Genomic DNA, 20,323 nt, shown 5'->3' with positions numbered 1-20,323 from the left:
TGTTCTGCTTAATTCCAGTAATAAAAAGCCAAAGGTGACTCAGTATATAAATGTGAAAAGGGATTTAGAGATGCAGCCAATTAAACTATGTTCTGTATTTGAACCAGTCGACCCTTGTGACCACTTTTATCCATCATCCTTCAGCCCAAAAGCAATGTTTCATTTTAGTTTCCAATATTTCAGATTTTTTTATTTGGAAAATTGAATATGGTGTCTACTTTTTAATCAAATCAATTGTAATTACAATATTCATTTGCTAAACGAAATTTATGTAGGAGCTGCTCCTGCAAGCAGTTTTTCAAATATTTTAGCGCCACCTACAGATGACAGTAAATCAAGTCCTACAGATTTGTTCAGCATCTCGATCTGTGCACCTTTGCGGTATTTTGTTACCATGGAATATTACATTAAAAAGATATGGCAGTTAAAAAAATAGTGTGGTGGTGTTTTAGTAATGACCACAAGGTAGGGCTATTAGTGCCATGCTTCAGTTTGTTTGGTACATGCTCACATGCTTCAAAAGCTTGAAGACGTGGTTTGTTATAGTCCAAGACAAACAGTAAGTGATACCCGAAAACAAACTCATAACTCTAACGTTACGTTATGTTTTCTGTCAGTTTCCTCTTCATATGAAATGACTTGTCATGTCAGCATTTGACATGAGGAGTTCAGGAGTTTTTAACAGTGAATATCTCAGTCTTATTCAGTAGACACAGCAAACACTTCATTGTGTAACTGTTGTCTTTTTTAGATTTTGGTATAAAAAGTGTGGCCAGAGCTTGTCAAAGTTGCCTCAGTGCATTTTGTAAAAGAGAAGTACTCATTCCTTAAAAAGCAAATTCTTCACTCATGCGCATTACTTGTGATGTCTTTAAAGAAAACACCATTATGGACATATTAATAGTGTTAAGAACTTGCTTTTCACTGTATAAGGTTTTTAAGTCTTTTTTTTCCCCCTGTATACCAACCAAGCAGCTTGAATTCATACTATACTGGTAGGGACTCAAATGGTCGTAGTGATATTGTATTTAGTTATAGCAACTATGCCTATATGTCACGCTAAATGTAAGAGATTACATGCCGTATTTTCTTCCCATGGCTAGTCCAATCACATCGAATGCATTGGTATGTATCCTTGTCCAGGTGAAGCTGCTGTCTAAAGAGACTGAAACTCACTCCCTGGCTCAGCTGCACACCATAGAGGTTCTTAAAGCATCTAAGGAGTTCTGTCAGCATATACAAACCCAACTGCAACACAAAGAGCAGGAGATCAAAGACCTCACTGCTGTCAAAGACTACAGGTATGCTCGTGTGTGTGTGTGTGAGTGTGTGTGTGTGTGTGTGTCTTTACATGTGTTTAAGGTTTTATCCTCTGTCTCAGGATAAAGGAGCTTGAGGATGAACTGAAATTGATGGAGACAAAATTGAAGAAGGACGAAGATAACCACATTAGGAAGTGAGTCATTAAGACAAGACAACTTTATTTGTATAGCACATTTAAAACCACAAAGGCATCCAAAGTGCTGTACATAAAATTATTCAAAAAATAAAATAAAAATTGAGAAGAATAAAAATAAATAAAAGTCAGGCAAATATAAAACACTTAAAACAGAAAACAGAAAGATAGGCTCTTGGCAGGTGCTGTTTCGGAGGGATGCCAGTCAAAATAAGTTAAGAAGTGTTAAAAGCCAAGTAATAGAAATGTGTTTTTAGAAGAGATTTAAAAACTGGAAGCAAGGGGGCCTGTCTGACATTCAGTGGTAACTCGTTCCAGAGCTTGGGAGCCGCGGCAGCAAACAATCTGTCTCCTCTGAGCTTAAGGCTTGTTTTGGGGACTGTGAGCAATATTTGATCTGCTGATCTCAGGGGTCGAGGTGGGCAGTAAGGCTGAAGCAGATTGGAAAGATACGGAGGAGCGAGGTTGTTCAGACACTTAAAAACAAATAGCAGAAGTTTAAAATTGATTCTGTAGTACACAGGGAGCCAGTGTAGGGAAGCCAGGATGGGCGAGATGTGCTCACACCTAGGGGTCTGGGTAAGCAGGCGTGCAGCAGAGTTCTGCACAAGCTGCAGGCGGGCAAGAGAAGCCTGGCTAATTCCTATGTACAAGGAATTACAGTAATCTAGACGAGTCGTGATAAAAGCATGAATTAATTTCTCTAGGTCAGGTCTTGATAAAATGGGTTTCACCTTAGCAGGAAATGTTAAGCTAGCCAAACACTTGACAGTTCCAATCAGTAACAAATCTAGGAAGGACAAGGCAACAAACGTAGTAAGGTACAGAAGGCTGAGGTAATTACCAGGGGGCTGAAGAGCAGATGAAGTCTGAGGCAGGCAGTTCGATAACAAGAAAGCAGTCCAATAGAGAACGCTGAAGAGTCTTGCATGTTGGCACTGGGTGAGAGTGGGAGAGCATCTTAAGTGCTGCATTAATTGTAATGAGTCTCAGGTGTGCGGTCAGTTGATTGGGCAGGTGGGAGTGGCTGAGTATAGGAGAAATGCTGGCTGGAAAGGTGAGCAGATGAGAGAGAAAATGGCAGCAGTTAAGCAGCTGGCAAACTGTGACAATCTCCAAATTTGCAAAAAGAAAAAACTGAGAAGAATATGACTGACTTTGATCATATCGTCTAAGTCTAATGTGTTAGAATGTAATATAGAATGTATCTTTTTCAATTACATTGCCAATAGCAGCAGGAATAGAAAAAAAGACATGGCTGTGTCCAGATGCTGTAATGACTGTTTGCAAGAACTGTGCCTTTTTTGTGTGTCTTTGGTGTAGTTCTTTGGTCTGCTTCATTATCTACCAATGGTCAGAATTAGATATGACAGCAGCATAATTTTGCATTTGATTTAATTAAACTCACCATTGTTCCAGTTTTTTTTATGTGTTGATCAGACGTGCCTGGCAGAATGGCCAAAGAGATGCTCACCATGCCAACAAAAGACCAGAGCTGGTGGCACAGTTGGGCATTAGGGCAGAAGAAATCTTCTAAATTCATCATATTAAAATATACATTCAATATGCTAAACATATATTGATAAACAATTTAAACTATTAATTTACAAACAAACTCACAATTTAAAAACACAAATAATAAATGAATTTGCCAGGCCAGCATCAGGTAGGCATCAGTTAGGCTTCAGATAGACTTATTTCCCGGATAACCTTGTTGCAAAATCAAACTTGATTGCATTGCCTGACTGGCTATACAAAACATATCTTTATCACCAACTGTTCACTTTCAATGAAGCTAGCTTGTGAAATTTAACAAATGGACATAAAGAAATGGCCCAAAACCCCATCTGTACCACCCACACCAGAATCTACTGCAGGGTCTATTCCTTCGAACACCCAGGCAACTTCTCCAAGCACGATCAACTCTTCTGCAGCAGCATATGATAGCAGCTCAACATTTCAACCAGAGCCTCTGTGAAAAGACAAATCAGGTAAAACGTCACAAGTATCCAAGCCACATTTATAATGAGGAAAAACATTTGTTTGACAGTACCTGATATCATGGAAGAGGGTGCTTGGAGTCCTCAGTAATGTCACATGCAGCTTTCTGTGTCCCTTGTAGGAATTTTTTTTAACTTACTGACCAAAAAGCCTTCTGTGGGATCTTGTCAGAACAACTCAGTCATTATATGGCTTTAGATCCACAGTGCAGGTAGAGAGTGATAGTCCATTTAATTATGGTCAGTACACATGAGTTTGTTTATTGGTTGTGATATATTTGTCGTATGTGCATATATAATTGGATAATTACTAACTATCCATTGATTTACCTTTTTAAAGGGAACTATAATAATGATTTCAGATGCTGGTGGTACACTAAAGAAGGAGACTAAACTTTTATTTTAAAATGTTAATTTGTATTACATCATTTTAGACACACACAAAAAAACACACATACACAACTCCATATACTGAAAATGCTCAGAATCACTCAATGTTATGGTTGTGCCCTGATCATCCATAAAACCAAGCTTGTTGTTTTGATATTTCAGCAACCTGCCAATGGCAGCTGACCTCATTTATTTTATTTGGCAATATAGATTTTCACTTGCATTTGGCAGGTAGCAGGTCCTAATTTTGAAACCTGATAACACCACAGGCAGATGCCAAAACTGCATTGACAAAGCTGCATGGTGTTTTGTGCCTATTCGGTTCCCAGGCACTGCATGGTGTTTTGTGCCTATTCGGTTCCCAGGCACTGCCCTTGCCAGGCAAGGCAAACGTTCGATAAGGCGAAAGTTATGACGAATATTAAATTTTCAATTCAGTTCAATTCAATTTTATTTGTATTGCGCAAAATCACAACAAAAGTTGTCTCAGGGCACTTTCCATACAGAGCTGGTACAGGCCAAGCTCTTTTATCTACAGAGACCCAACAATTCCCTCATGAGCAAGCACTTGGCAACAGTGGTGAGGAAAAACTTCCTTTTAACAGGCAGAAACCTCAGGCAGAACCAGGCTCTGGGTGGGCGGCCATCTGCCTCGACCGGTTGGGTTAGAGAGGGAGAGTGAGAGAGAGAGTGAGACAGACAGAGAGAGACAGAGAGAGAGAGACAGAGACATGCAGTCACAGTAACAGTGGATGTAATAACAGTAGCAGCAGTTGCAGTGGAGACGCAGCTGCAATCCACAATCCAGATTCAGCCACTGTCCATGGGAACCTGCGAGACGACAAAGCACAGAGACTCCGGGGAAGGAGCTAAGTTAGTAACACGCTGTGGTAGGGCATGAAAGTGTGCAGATGGAGAGGGAGAGAAAAATAGGCATATCAATATAGTACCTGTGCCATCATAAGGTAGGACTCGGGAGCTTTGCTATCCTTCATTAAAGATGGATTATAAGGCTAATTCTCTACCACCTTTCTTTTAGTCAGATTATGCAGACAACTTCCTTGTACTGGAATCTATCCTGGCTGCTTTGGGTGGGGGTGCTGCTGCTGGTGACTCAGGACTTGCTGAAGGAATACAAGGCTGAAATGTATGGCCAAAGCTTCTGAGTTTAGTCTTAGTCTTCTAATTCTAATTATTGCACAGTAACGTTCATTTTAGTGGGACAAATACATGCATCTGCAGTCTCCAGTTTTTTGACGCACAGCGCATAATTTTATGCATTACATTGAAAACACAAATTCAAACAAATGCCAAGACAAAGTGAGATTATGTATATCAACTGCCTTCTGTACTGCAAATCTCTTAACCTTAATCCCTCTGGATAATCAAAATAAATTCTGTTGTGGTGGATTATTGCAGTTCTCAGTTTATGTGTCTCGGTTGCATTTTTACATTATTTACGGATGTAGTGTGTACTACCTTAATTTGATGTTGCATTCGTTGATAAAATGTCGGGGCACCACTTTCCTCAGCTAAGAAGGACTGCAGAAATTAACTGCTATAACGCTGATAAAATACTAACGAATGGACTAACAGTAAACCAGTCTGATAACCTGAAGTGTAAACTCTGGATACAGGGATCGTAGATATTCAGTTCAAAAGGACACCGTCTAACCAGGACTTAAATCAAAATATCATTTATTAAGCAGAATTGTGGATAATGGGTAATGTACCATGAATAATACGACAGAAGATGTGAGGTGATATGACAGAACACACAAGAAACTTATGGCAACACAATGGTAAATAGATTGGCGATAGTGAGGTAGTTGAAAGGGAATAATGGGGACGCGAACATAGAGTTAAGGGAATAAACGATTAATGGAGAGAATTTGGACAAATTGACCGTCTCTTAACCTCACGGACCAACTCTTATTCAAACCCGCTTAGCGTGCCTACTTGATTGCTGGCGTTGGCGTTGTGCTCTGCTCTGAACTGACCCGAAGACGTTCCAGGTGTTCGTCCGTGGCTCGATCTGCTTGGTGGTCTAGTGGAAGGCCCAGGCACCAAGGTGACGAGCTGATGCTGAATGGGGCGTCTCTGGAACTGGTTCTGCGGTGTCGGTTACAGATGAGGGACTACTCCGGATGGTTGTTAACCGGACCAAGGATCAACAGCTGGCTGCAGGGTTTGGTTCGGTTGAGTCCGTGACGGATTATTTTAGACTGATAGTACAAATTAAGAGTCTCTTCGATGGCCGGTCGAAGAAGGCTACAAAATTAGTATTACTTGCCTAAATTTACTGATGTTAAAAACAAAACGTTTGGCTAAATAGAAAGTTAACTTTAAAGCTTACGGCAAATTATAAGAATACGTCTTCTGAAGATAATTTACGCTACTCGGAATGGCTTTGAGTAGCTCGAAGACGAAAAACTTAAAGAGCAAAACGACTGTGCAAAACTTAAGACAAAGAGTAAGAAAAATAACTCAGCTGAGAGTAACTAGATGTAGAAAGAAGAAAACAAAAAGAACCACTAAAACTAACTAACTAAGTAACGCGCATTACACGCAGTTTTTAAAGGTCGCTCCGGGGCGTGTCGAAAGGGCAGGCCATCGAATCACGTGAGACGGTTTGTGACGCGCAATTGCCTCAAGGAGCTGAACTAATCAAGGATTCATACGAGGGGCTCATCTGCTTCTCACTATGGTCAATCACATATAATTTCAGTGACAAATTTTCAATGACATTTCAACATTGTTCACAGCATGCATTAGACACTTCCTATGGTTGGGTGACAACATTAAATGATAATCCTGGTACAGTTTCATCCCAACATGTATAATTACTCAATGTATAACTAATACCAATAAAAAAAAAAAAAAAAGAATAAAGAAATAAAGAAGGAGCAGAAGATCTAGAAGCAGACTATATTTGCCAAAAATGATTATCACGATTACAGTTACTTATCGATAAATGTGTCAAGTCAAGCATATTCAATCTGACGGTTAGGAACTTCTGGATGGCAGTATGGTTTTGTGGTGACAATCCAGACAAACTTTTATAAAACCGTTAAAATCACAACTTGGTCATACTTCAGGTCAGAGATACTGGAAAAACATCAATATTATGCGTACAATGAGTCCTGTAGGGTGAAAACATCAAAAGTTAAGTTTAACATAGAAGTTTGGTTATCCTGGAGTATTGAGAAAAAGCACACAAGCATATACCACAGTTGCTTCAAGAATGTCCAATTTACAACCCATCAGCATTATCTGATTTTTGGAGGTTCCTCTGGAGCCTGGCATTTGTCTCTCCAGACGGTTTTATTGTCTTGATCTCCCATGGGGCTATCAGGAGAGAATTAGCGTTGCCATGAGAAACATAGTGAGGAGAAGGTGAGGAGAAGGCAACCTTTGATGTTGAGGTGTCTGTGTCTCTGGCTTCCCCCGAAAAGAAAACATGGAGGAGATTTCTCAGGGCCAGACATCTCGTCTCTGAAATTAACACCTTCCTTGTAAGCAAACCAGATGGTCTATAACTCAACCAGTTAGACTGGTTTACAACTCCATTTCTCTGGAGTATTGCAGAGAGGGTAAGAGAAGGTCAGTTAGAGGCCAGTTCTGCTACACAGAAGATCCATTATCATGCACTTGTAACTGAAATGGCTAATTGAATAAAGCCTTTTTAATTAACCAAAACAGTAAATATATTGTCAACAGTAATTAGATACATTTTTTAAATGAAGCCAGTTTGGGCAACAAATGAATCGGTCGAATCCAGTAGCATCATCCAGTCTGACTTTGCTGTAGAGCCCAATGCTGCTGAAGCACCTTGGAAGGCTAAGCCACTTCCTTCCATATGAGCTGACCAGTCTCTCCAGCTTTTCCACCTTTGAGAGTGGGACTTCATAGAGGGTAAGCGGCCACAGGAGATGTGGAAGTAGTCCATACTACATGCACCAGAGCTTCAGCTTGCCAGGAAGCAGGGATCTGTCACTGTTCTCCAGGCTGCTGGCTACCTCCTTCCTGAGCTGCTGTATTTGCTCTTTGTCTTTGAGGGAGGAGTCATACCCACAACCTAGACTCTTCACAGGTTTCTCTGAGACAGTTGGAATGGGTTCCTCGCCAATGTGGAAACAGGGGTCTGACAGTTTCCCCTTGACGGTGGTGATGCTTCTGAACTTGCTTGGCTTGATCGACATGCGAGCCAGTTCTATGTTTTCCTGGAGCTTTCTAAGTAGCCGTACAGTGCAAGCCTTGGTCATGGTGTGTGTTGTGAGGTCGTCATGTAGGCTCTGACAGGCGGCAGCCTCAGCCTTCATCTTATCCACTGTCCGCCAACCACTCATCGAGAGGCCCAGATATTGACCTCCATGGCAAGGTTGTAGGCCAGCGGGGAGATGGTACAGCCAATCATAATTCCCACTTCCAGGCGTTGCCATGCTATGGTGTACTCTGCTGTTGTCAAGCAGAGCTGGACGTCCAGGAAGTAGGACTTGACAAGGGGTGTGAGAGCTGCTGGGGCCCTGAAGAAGTCAAAGGCTGTCCACAGGAGGTTGTGAGGGACTGAGCCAAAAGCATTCACGAGATCCAGGAACACCACATGGAGATCTGTGCCCTCCTTCTTGGCGTCCTGGATCTGATTCCAGATGACTCTGGCATGTTTCACACAGCTGGAGAAGCCTGAGATACCTGCTTTCTGGATTGATGTGTCGACCAGGTTGTTTCTTTGTAGATATCCTGCCAGCCTGTGAGCAACCACGCTGAAGAAGATTTTTTCTCGACGTTTAGAAGGCTGATCTGGTGGAACTGACCAATCACTGATGAGTCCTTTTCCTTGGGGATAAGGATTCCTCCAGCTCTCTGCCAGGATGTTGGTATCTCCTTCTTTTGCCGCACTACTCTCATCAGCTTCCAGAGGAATCACAGGATGTCTGGGGTTTTCTTGTTTTTTTTTTGTAGAGCCTGTATGGAACTCCGTTGGGACCTGGAGTTGATGCAACCCATTGCTCTACGCATGGTTTTGTCCACTTCACTCCACCTGGGTGGACTGATATCTGGTTCATGCTCTGGTGGATTGACTGGAGGCATGTCAGGTGGGAGCGTGACTTCTTCCTGGTGTCGGTCATCTGTGCAAGATTCTTTCAGGTGTTCTTCCAGGTTGGCCTTTGACACTGAGAGACTTCCACTTTTCTCCTTCATGAATAAACTCTTTACAAATTTGAAGGGATCTTTATAGAAGCGTGATCTTGTTTGCTCCTTCCTTCTGCACTTCCTCAGAAGGTTTTCAGCTCTCCTCAGTGTTGTAAGCCTGCTCTGAATTTCATCTTGAAGCAGGTTTATCCTGTCCTTCTCCTTCTCTGTGGCCTTCTGCCATTGCTTCTTCAGCTGCCTCCTCTCCCTGATTAGGCGGTCTATTTCTGTCTGCCTTCTGGACTTAGTGGGAATTAACGGAGTAGCTCGCTTGCCTTTGACCACTCCGAACTGTTCCACTCCATAGGCATAGATTAGATCACCCATTCTTTCCAGCTTCTTCATGGTGGTGCCTCTGATCCCTTCCAGGATGCTGAAGAGATCAGAATTGAACTCCTTCCACAGTGTCTTGTTGCATGCCTTTGGCCACTTGACTGATGGCCTTCACCCCTGGATCTTCTTCTCTGCTGCTGGTCGTGATGGTTTGGGTTCAGGTTGCTCTCCTGTGCCTTGTTCTTCCTCTTCTGGGGCAAGGGTGTTGATGTCCTGGCCTGCTTCTCAGAAAGTAGCTGTCGATGCGACTTCCCTGTTGACCCTTCTTGCCCTGGTGTATTTTAAGGCCTAGAGTGGAAGTAACCTTTGTCCAGCCACAAACGCAGTTCTGGAGCTTGCGTCCTGCTGTATCTGTCGGAGCCTCAGGTATGCTGATCATCGGTCTCGTAGTCTGTTCCGTTCCTGTGTTCGTTACCGGGTTGTCTGCCAATGAGCCATCTTCCGCCCCTGCTCTTGCTGGCTCGGGGTGTTTTCTTTGTATCTTGTGGTGTGTGGTTGCTACCTCCAGATTGGATGGTGAGTGCAAAGATGTGCCGTGGGGTGCCAAGGCAGAAACTTGATGGGGTTAACTAACAGTGAGTCCCATTAGAGGGTTATGCAAATACTCATGAAACTGGGGTTACATCCAGTAACAACTTTTTATGTGACTCAGGTGCCACGCAGTTGGTTTAATTAGACATCTGATCTACTTTATTAATGTGTCTATCTGTCCTTGTACTTGTCACAGGGTGTTGCTGTAAAAGACCATATATGCTCAGCCAACCTACCCTGTAAGTTAAATAAAAATAACATGTCAGGCTAGCACATGAGCTAATCTCATTAGGGTCAAGCCCAGAGGACATAAACCTATTGTGTTTGTACTAGTTTATCATTGTTGTTGTTGTTGTTGTTGTTGTTAGGGTTCAAGAATGCTATTGTGTTTGTGCTGGTTTATCATTATTACAACCCTGTTTTAAAAAGAAGAAATAGAATGTGGCGATTAGCAAAATGTTGAAACCCCATATTTAATTGAAAATAGCAACATATCAAATACTGAAACTGAGAAATTTCATTGTTGAAAATTACATCCTCACCTAGATTTTGATGATAGCAATGCTTTTCAAAAAGTTGTGACAGTGACAACAAAAGTACAAAAAAATGTGAAATGTTAAAAGAAAACACCTGGTAAAACACCTCACAATCAATTAGGTCACCTGGGTATAAAATGTAAAGATGGGCATGGGTTCACCAATCTGTGATAGACTTTGCTGGCAAATAGTGCAATATTTAAGAATAATGTTTCTCAATTTAAAATTCCAAAGGATTTGGGGATTTCATTATCTGCAGTCCATAATGTACATAAGGTCATTAAAAGATTTGGAGAATTAGAAGAAATCTCTGTACACAAGGGACAAGGCCAAAAACCAATATTGGATGGCCGTGATCTTCAGGTCCTCAGATGGCACTGCACTGAAAACAGACATGATTTTGCAGTGGACATCACTGCATGGGCTCATGAACACTTCACAAAAAAAAACCAAAACATTGTTTGTGAGCACAGTAAGGAACAGTAAGTGACACCACTGCCACACACATACCTATAAGGTAGTCAAAAGAAGCACTTCCATATGACAGTGACATCACACATCAGTCCTTGTGCCTGCAACGTCTCTGCTTCAGGAGAATACTGATACGCAAGCTTGAGTTCACTTGATGGAAATATGGTGGAGCATGAGGACGGAGAAGAATTGATCCTGAGTAAGTCAGGATTTTTATTCTTTGTCTACAGTGGATTGAGTTGAGATATTACATTTTGAGTTAACAGTTTGTTCTGCAAATGTGCCAAGTCTAAATTGAGCACACCCATGCAAGTACAGGTGCCTGCATAAACACACACCCACAAGTTTAATTCAAATCAGTGAAGGGGGGGACAAATGGCAGAACTTTGAGTGCACAATTATTGAAATGCTGCAGGCTTTATGATGATGAAACAAGACTGTGATTGGTCTCACAAAGAATTAAACTTTGTTTAACTTACTGATGCTTGGAGCCTGCTGGTTGCAGCTTTAATTTTTGCTCATTCAGCTGCTTCCTGCTGTTGAACAAAAAGGTCTTGAATCAAGAATTTTTGTAATTGTCTTTACCATTTGGAATCCGTGCTGGGCTGGCAAAAACTGAAAGGCTTAAGCTTCTCAGAAGCCTCAAAGCTGGTGGCTGTGCCTGTTTCTCTCAGTCAGCTGCAGATAACTGTTCATGTCACCTTGTGCCTAAAAGCTAAATCAGCTTCTTATGAAAGACCTCACTGGTACTGTAAGTCCACTAAATGTCTTGATGTCTCCTAATGTCACACTGTGTGGTTGCTTCTGTCAAGATATGAGGACATGGTCTGGGCGCTGAAGGAGTATAATGCTCAGCTGGAGACTCAATGTCAGGCCCACTCAGAGCAGCAGCAGAAAGCTGAGAAACACATTGTCAAACTACAGGAGGACATGGAGGTTCTGGCTGCACAGGCACACTGCATACAGGAAGACCAGCAGAAGGCCATGGAACAGAAAGATGAGACAATCCAGAGGTGAGACAGGCAGCGATGAAAAAAAGACAAAAAAAAACAAAAATCATCATATTGGTATTAACAAACTTACTATCTGTTAAGCTTGTTTTTGTATATGTTTCTGTGTAGTGTGTGCAGTTGACCAGATATCCTGTGTGTGTGTGTGTGTGTGTGTGTGTGTGTGTGTGTGTGTGTGTGTGCGTGCGTGCGTGTGTGTGTGTGTGTGTGTTTTATCAAAGGTTTCACTCAGAGGTTGAAACAATCCGGGCTGGCTGGGACAAGTACATTTCTCAGGTCTCCAGTGAGATTGTTGTGAAGGATACAAAGATCATCACCCTGCAGGAGAGAGAAACCAAACTTAGAACTGAGCAGGAGAGGAGCAGCGAGGAGATGGAGGGGTGAGAAGACAACAAGAATATGGGGGTTGATGGTGAGGAATTTAGAAGAAGGAGATGGAGAAAGGGACATGGGTAAAAACACATTGACTTAGAATCAAGAACAGTCGTGAAAGTCATTTGAAGGTGATACAAAGATAAACACAAAACAAAGGGGGGGGATTAGCTTTTGAAGATTATATCACCTTGTCTGAGTTGTTCTAATTAGGGCTGGGCGATATGGCTGAAAACTCTATCACGATATAAGTGTTTTATATCTGTCATATCGATAATTATTGATATTTTTTATGACCTATTTAAAATAAGGACCAGGAGAAAAATACATTCAATTTAAACATTTTTATTTGGAATTTAACCGTCCTCTGATTATAATCCCCTCAGCTATCAAGGCAGAAAGGAAAGGAAATGTCAACACAACCATGGAAAACACTCAAATAATAAATGTAAAAAAAAGTGTAAGAATGTAAACTGAGAGAAACCTGAGAACTTTTTTTCTGCAGGTTTAGTGCATGAAGTTCACAAGCTGATTCACCTTCTGGTGAATAAAATGTTTTCAGATATGTGCAGTGTTTTGGAAACATAGCAGAAACTGAGGTGGAGTTGACATCTGTAACATACAAACAAACAAACATGATAGACAGTACAGTAAGATTGACAACTATAAAACCAGCCTAGACATATGAACAACTTTAGTAACTCTTCTTACTCTAAACATACATGTTTAGAAACAAACATACAACTATTCAATTATATTTTTATTGCAAGTGCGTTTAAAAAAAAACGTGTAAGAGATTTTTATAACCTGGCTTCTCAACAGTGCTCAGCGGAAGCATGTCTTTAGCTATATGATATGCTGCTGTCTCCGTTATGTCTTCGTGCCTTTTAGATGATTTGTCATCAGGCACTGAAGCAGAGCTCCTCTGCATAGAGGTCTGCTGCTTGTGCGGTGGTGCTGCAGTTGCAGATGTTGTTGGACGTTGGTGAATACGGCTGCGCTCCAAAGAGTGAGCGCGGCTAAGGTGATTAAACAAGTTTGTGGTGTTACCGGTCTTAGTGGGGATGACAGTCTTGCATAAGTTACAGACCACATTGGTCTGACTACGGTCCGACTTATAAAATCCAAAAAACTGCCATACTGGCAAGCTGTCTTTCCCTGTTTTATCAACAGTTTCTTCGCTCGCTGCAGCGCTTTCTATTTCTCATTAGTGATGTGCGGATTGATACTGAAATATCGATACCTCTGATACCAGATCTGTATGCTCTAAAATCGATTCTCAAATCAAAATATCGATACTTTTGATACGTCAGTCATTTGAGGTAATGTATATCATTAACAGGAACACAGTGGAAAGTAACTAAACTATTTTTTGTCTAAATGACACGATTGGTGGGAACTACTTTTTCTTCTGCCTGGGTAAGTGCATAATGGGGAAGCACAGCGGCACACTGCTCAGTCAGTCAGTCACTCAGTCTCAGGCTGTAGACACTAAGGCTCAGCGGACACGCAGTCATGTGTGGAGTTATTTTAGCTCCAGACAGCCAAGACGTGGTTTGCAATATCTGCGGAAAAACAGTAAGGAGTTGTGGCAACACAACAAACCTTGTGAAACACCTCAGGTTAAACCACAACACAGAATACGAGGCATTTCTGGTGAGGCGGACAGAAGAGGAGAGCGCAGTGTCAGGTGCTGCTGCTAGGGCAAGACAGACGTCTCTGGCGGAGTCCTTTGGTGCTGCAGGCAGGCACTATCCAGGTACAGAGGGAGAAAATGTGGATCTTTAAGCTTGGAGTAATAATATGTTTATCATTGAGATAATCTCACATACACAAAAAAGCCTAGATTTATTCAGGTAAGATTTCCTACAGAGTTGATCATTTAAAGTGAATTGCATAGACTAGATGTCATTAAATTATACAGAGCAATTGCGACAAAACAGCCATGGTGAACTTAGAAAAATATATACCAGAAAAGATAAAAAAATAACATTTTATCTGAAAAATATCTGTTTATATTGTTATAATATTCACAAACAGTCTAATTTGGTATTTGGTATTGACAAACTTGTGCAATTATCGTGACATTTATTTAAATGTTTTACTGGCAATTTCAGTTTGAGTCACCCAGTATTGTAAAACGTGTTTGTATCCCCTTATTGTAGGCTATTTGGAGAGACTACATAAATAGTTGAATCTAAATATGATTAAGCATTAAGTGCAGAATAGCCCCATCATTTGTTTTGCCCTGTGATTTTGTATCATTTGAAGATGATTCCCCGAGAGCAACAGCACTCACAAGATACAGACGCAGACACTTTAGGTGTATTTGCATAAAGTATCGGTATCGGATCGGTATTGCCGATACCAGCCTGAATTTTGCTCAGTATTGGATAGGAAAGGAAATTGGTGGTATCGAACATCACTATTTCTCATCTCACTCCTCGCGGAGCATCAAATGCGAGACAACGAGATGGTGCAACAGAACTTGATACTGTTACATGGTTGGCGTGTTAGTGTGTCACTCCCACTGATCAGCGATTACTCCCTACGTTGCTCGGTTACCTGAGAGCGAGTGGCTTTGTTCATGCAACCAACCTCGCTTCGCAACTTCAGGTTTCTTCCAACAAAGAAAAAAAAAATTATTGAATGTTTTATCAAACGCATTTTTTATTGATATTGATGATGTGTCTATCGCGAGACATATCGCTATCGTTTTATCGCCCAGCCCTAGTTCTAATGATCTCTAAAATGTCTATCTGTGTGTGTGTTGTCAGGTACAAGCAGCAGCTGAATGCTGGTTTGAAGAGAGAGAGAGCCTTAGAACAGATGCAAGTCCAGGTGGAGCTGGAGTGGCAGAGACGCTGTGAGGATATGAAGGCGGAACACTACCTTGCCAATGAGCAGCTAATAGAAGATCTGACCCAGGCTAGAGACCAGGCCAGTCTCTCTTACATTACACAACCCCCACTGCACAGTGTATAAGGATTTACTGTTGTGCATCAAGTAGTTTGCCTACTGTTAATGTTTGAAAGAGAAACAAATTTCCTCTGTGTATTTTTGAAACTGCTGCTGTTGCCTTGTATTGAAAAAAGAAACTATTGAGGGCCAGATGCAACGTTTTTTTTTTTCAGTAAACGGGGCATAGCAGGTACAAATGTGACACATCCTGCCTCAGATACATACAGCACAGACGTTTATCACCACAACAAGGTGCACATCTCTTGTATTGTATGCATTTCAGTGAGGATGGTACAGATAAAAGGTGGAGCCATGCTAAAAGAGACTGATTATGTATTATGAACTTACTGAGGTCACAAAGTCAGTTTTTCTGGACCTGCTGCTCCATTTTTACATAAAAATCTTAATGTAATCATTTTAAGTGTCGTAGTTTTTTCAGGTGGACTTGAAGTGTAGCTGAAGTAAATATTGTAGAAATAGGATCACAACATTATAATTTTCTTGTCTGATCTTGGTGATCTCAGGCAAATCCCACCTCTGAACTACACCCACAAGCTCTCTCCTTCACTCTCAGAATGCTCCTGGATTCCCTATGTGTCACAGTGGCTGCATGTCTGACAAACATAGAAAGCAGAGAGGACTGGCCATTCCAAATTATAAGAAAAAAGCAATGCAAATTGCATTTAGAGACAGCAGTTACACCAATTCATTGGATGTCACATTCAAGTTCAGTGTTGATGGGCATAAAACCAACTTTAGTGTTTATTTGTTATTGTTGCACTCTAGAGATGCCCCAACTGATCCTAAGAACTTAATGTTTTGTCCACCTCAGCCTGCTGTTGCACTGCTCTTGACATGACAGCTGCATATGCAAGTGAAAATTAGAGTGTGTATAGAGAATATGGCAAATTATTTGGGCACACCGGTGCAAAGATCTCTCATTTTTCGCTGATACTGACTGTCATTTTCACTGGTTAAAATGATGAGGCAGCAGCAGATCATATCATATGATTTGTCCTGATTACCACATACCAAATTATTCAGTTTAAGACTTTTATTGTTATAATAGCATACCAGCTTATCTTGTTGTATCACATAACTTTCTTGTTATTAAAACAACATAACCTATATTTTACAAACAAACCTTATTATAACATGAGACACTTCCATATGTTGTAAAACAAGATCACAGTTATCATATCACTTCTCATCTAAGCCTGGCTAACATCCTCCTCTCACCCACCTTGATGGTGTCCAGAGGGCAGTCCAGGACAGAGCCAGCTCTCCTGACAAGTTTGTTAAGTCTTTTCCTGTCCCTCTCAGAGCTCCCACAGCTCCAGCAGACCACTGCATAGAAAACTGCAGATGCCACCACAGAGTCATAAAATGTTTTTAACAGTTTCCTACATACTCCAAAGTACCTCAGTCTTCTTAGCAGGTACAGATGACTTTAGCCCCTCCTGTAAAGGGCATCTGTGTTATTTGTCCAGTCCAGTTTGTTGTTGAGGTGCACAACTAGGTATTTAAATGTTTTGGATGTTCATTGATGTAGTCTGTGGTACATTCCTTCAGAAATCATTTACCATCTCCTTCATCTTGCTGGTGTTTATGTGCGGGTGGTTCAGTCCACAACAGTTGACGAAGTTGGTTACAACCTCCCTGTATTCCCATTCGTTCCCCTGTGATATGCATCCAGCAATGGCTGTATCATCAGAGAACTTCTGCATGTGCTACCTGTCGGTGTTGTGTTGTGTCTGAAGTCCAATGTGTAGAAGTTGAAGAGGAGATACTGACAGAGGATTCATTTTGGTCTCCATCAGGCTAAAGCAGAGCTGAAGGAGAAAGAACAAGAGCTGCAGGAATTGACTGCCTTATTACGTTCTGTTCACATGGAGAGAGACCAGGCAATACAGGTGAGAATAATTCCACCTTACACTGTGCAGAATAATGAAACCCTTGAAAAGTGCTAACCTGCTAACCAAAGCACAGCCAACAACTATTCACCTACTAAGAAAGACTGCTGGCCTGACAAATATGGAATAGGCCTACTAATCATTCATCCTCAACATTTAGTGGGTTTTATGTAGAGTTTGGTAGATTGTGTGGTGAAATGCACTATTTCTTGTTTCTATTCCTGCAGACGAACACAATCACACAATAATCAGTGACAGTGTACTGTACTGATCCGTCACACAGAATGAGCAGAACTTGTATGGTGTGCGGTCTTCATTGTGTCAGTGCATTCTGGTTGTTGATGCATCATTCCTCTGTCTGCATTCCCTGTTGATGTGACCACGTCTGGTAATGGCTTATCTGATTTTAAAGATAAAAAAAGAGAAAATAATAATTTAGTAAACCAATCCTGTAAAGTGCTCAGCTCAGTGGCATGAAGCCCCAAATATTATGTTACCTCTATATTTTATTTTGACTACACATGTCAGATTTCACAATCTGATGGCCCTTTCAATTATCTTCACTATAATGGTGATGGGACCTCTTGGGAGCTTATTGGTTGTACAGCCACAATTCCAAAAACGTTGCGATGCTGTGTAAAACAAAAATGAAAACAGAATGCAATCATTAACAAATTAACTGTTTACCAACAAAGATTTTACATTGTGTTTCTGAGCCCATGTAGTCATATCCTGTTTCACAAAGTAGTGAATCTCGTCCCATCCTTGCTGGTGAATGGTGGAACCTTTTGAGGATGCTCCATTTATACCCAGTCATGATACTATCACCTATTACCAATTAACCTGTTTACCTGTGAAATGTCCAAACAGTGTCACAATCTGCCAGCTCCCTACCTGCTGCCCTCATCTGCACACCTGCTCAGCCAGCATGCTTCACATCTCAGTCACGCCTGCCTGTTCAGTCAGTCAGTTCAGCCTCAGCGGAGCATACACTTGAGGCTAGTCATAATCAGTGCTATACTTCAGCTGCTCCCTCACACTCATTTTTGCCACACTGTTCTTAGCCCTTCTGCAAGACTCTCCAGCAATCACTCTTGGATAGATTCCCTGTTACCGACCCTGCCTGCCTTTGACCTCGCCTGCTCTCCATTCCCTGGTATAGACCTCTGCTTTGTGACCCTGACTATGACTTTCACCTTGTCCCCTCTGGACCAGATTATCAGTATGACTCATGTGCTACTCTGTTTAGTCAGCGCTGCACTTGGATCCTGTTTTCCACTGAATACATGTCAAAAATATTAGCAAATTATCACATTCTGTTTTATTTATGTTTTACCCGGTCCCAAATTTTCTGAAATTGGAGAAATCACTGTGATGTACGTATCTGTTGTTTGGAAGACAACTTGCTGATCTCTAACAAAGAAACCGAACGGCAAAATTCACAAAAGGTGTTTAATCCATGAATACATTTCCTGGTTCAATTAGAATTGTTATTCAAACAGTCCTCTTCATCATGCTGTTCACATTTTGACATCATGAGACCAAGACAACACCTAACAGTTGATCAACAGTACCTCGCCATTGTGAGGCTTCAAACAGGATGTTCTCAGAGGGAAGTGGCCACTGAGCTTAGAGTGTCAGACAGTGTCATCAGCAGGTTGCCACAGAGATAAAGAGAGACTGGAAGTGTCACAGAAAGGCATAGAAGTGGACGTCCTTTGGCCACATCCCACACTGATGCCTGCTTCATTGTGAACAGTGCCCTGCAGAACCGGATGATGAATGCCACTCAACTCCAGGCACATTTAAGGGAGGTGAGAGGCACCCAAGTGTCACATCAGATCATTTGAAACCGTTTACATCAGTGTGGTCTGCATGCTAGACGACCTGCAAAGGTACCTGACCACACCACAAGGCATAGTTGTCATCGTCTTGCATGGGCCAGGGAGCCTTTACGCTGGACGAGAAAACCTATGGGATCAGCTGAGTCACTGTGTAGAGGCTCGTAACTCTGTACCCCAGACCCCTGAGGAGAGACAGACGCATCACCAAGCCAGGCTCTTCCTGTATTGTGGCCAGTCCAGCCATTTCGTCCCAATGGCCAGCAAATGACAGGGCTCACCATTAGCCGGGGAAGTACTGGTGAGCCACACCTCCACTCAGTTCTCCTCCCCGCAATGACCACTGTTCCAGTCCAAGCTACTCCTCCCGGAAGGCTCACACACTCTGCCAACTTTCATAGACTCTGGGGCTGCTGCCAGCATCGTGGATGAGGAACTTGCTCGCCAACTGGGGATAGATCAGGTGCTGCTCTCTAGACCCATCTCTGCCAGTGCACGGCTGGCAACGGCTACCGGCTAGAAACTGTAATCCACCAGACCACACCTGTTCATGTTGTGCTGTCTGGAAACCAACACACAAACATCGAGTTCCACATCCTGAAATCACCTTGCATCCCTCTCACCCTGGATTCTCCCTGTTCCAGGCTTCATTCCTCTACCCAAGGGACACCTGTACTCGCTGTCAGCACCTGAGAGAGAGGCCATGGAGACTTACATAAATGACTCTCTGGCAGCCAGTTATCATCCGCACTTGATCTTCATCTTGCTGGACAGCTGCTGCGCTCCCATTGCCAAGGTTGAGGTCTTCAGTATCTGGTCGACTAGGAGGGTTACAGTCCTGAAGAGATGTCCTGGGTCCCTGCCCGCCATATGCTCAACTCTCAGTTCATCTCCAGGTTCCACCAGCAGCACCTAGAACAGCTTCCAGCTTTCCACTAGCTTACCGTCGCTGCACCCCCGCTTGACACCCCTTGGACGAAGAGGATCTGCCCTTGAACAAGGACAGGTCCAGCTCTGATGAGGATGGATTACTTTCACATGCAGTAATTGGTATAGCAATTCAGTTACTTTGGAGAGAAGTAACTAGTAACTGTAACTAATTACGACAACATCATCAATCACGACATTTGTCCCTTGTGTTAGTCTATAAAAGGTCTGTAAGAGGTAAAAAAAAAAAAAAGAAAAAGAAAAAAGGGGCATAGCCTTACTATGCAGCCTACGAGATGAATCTTGTTGGTCTGATAAAGTGACATAATACAATATGTGAAGACTCATACAGTACACTACTCTGGCAACACGAGTTTATATCTACCCAC

General features: G+C 42.0%; 1 protein-coding gene across 1 annotated transcript in view; it reads left to right on the top strand.

Annotated features, from left to right (window-relative positions):
* ccdc57 (coiled-coil domain containing 57) overlaps positions 1-20,323 on the top strand; it is a 43,893-nt gene that overhangs the window by 14,207 nt on the left and 9,363 nt on the right. Inside the window, exons 7-12 of the mRNA XM_070991152.1 lie at positions 1,144-1,301; positions 1,382-1,456; positions 11,723-11,923; positions 12,142-12,300; positions 15,070-15,232; positions 17,074-17,166. Of these exons, the coding sequence (XP_070847253.1) occupies positions 1,144-1,301; positions 1,382-1,456; positions 11,723-11,923; positions 12,142-12,300; positions 15,070-15,232; positions 17,074-17,166 (849 nt within the window). The remainder of the gene's footprint in view (positions 1-1,143; positions 1,302-1,381; positions 1,457-11,722; positions 11,924-12,141; positions 12,301-15,069; positions 15,233-17,073; positions 17,167-20,323) is intronic.

This window comes from Chaetodon trifascialis, chromosome 21 (assembly GCF_039877785.1).
Source record: "Chaetodon trifascialis isolate fChaTrf1 chromosome 21, fChaTrf1.hap1, whole genome shotgun sequence".
Taxonomy (NCBI): domain Eukaryota; kingdom Metazoa; phylum Chordata; class Actinopteri; order Chaetodontiformes; family Chaetodontidae; genus Chaetodon; species Chaetodon trifascialis.
The sequence above is the reverse complement of the archived record's forward strand: the minus strand, read 5'-3'. Positions and strand labels throughout refer to the sequence as shown.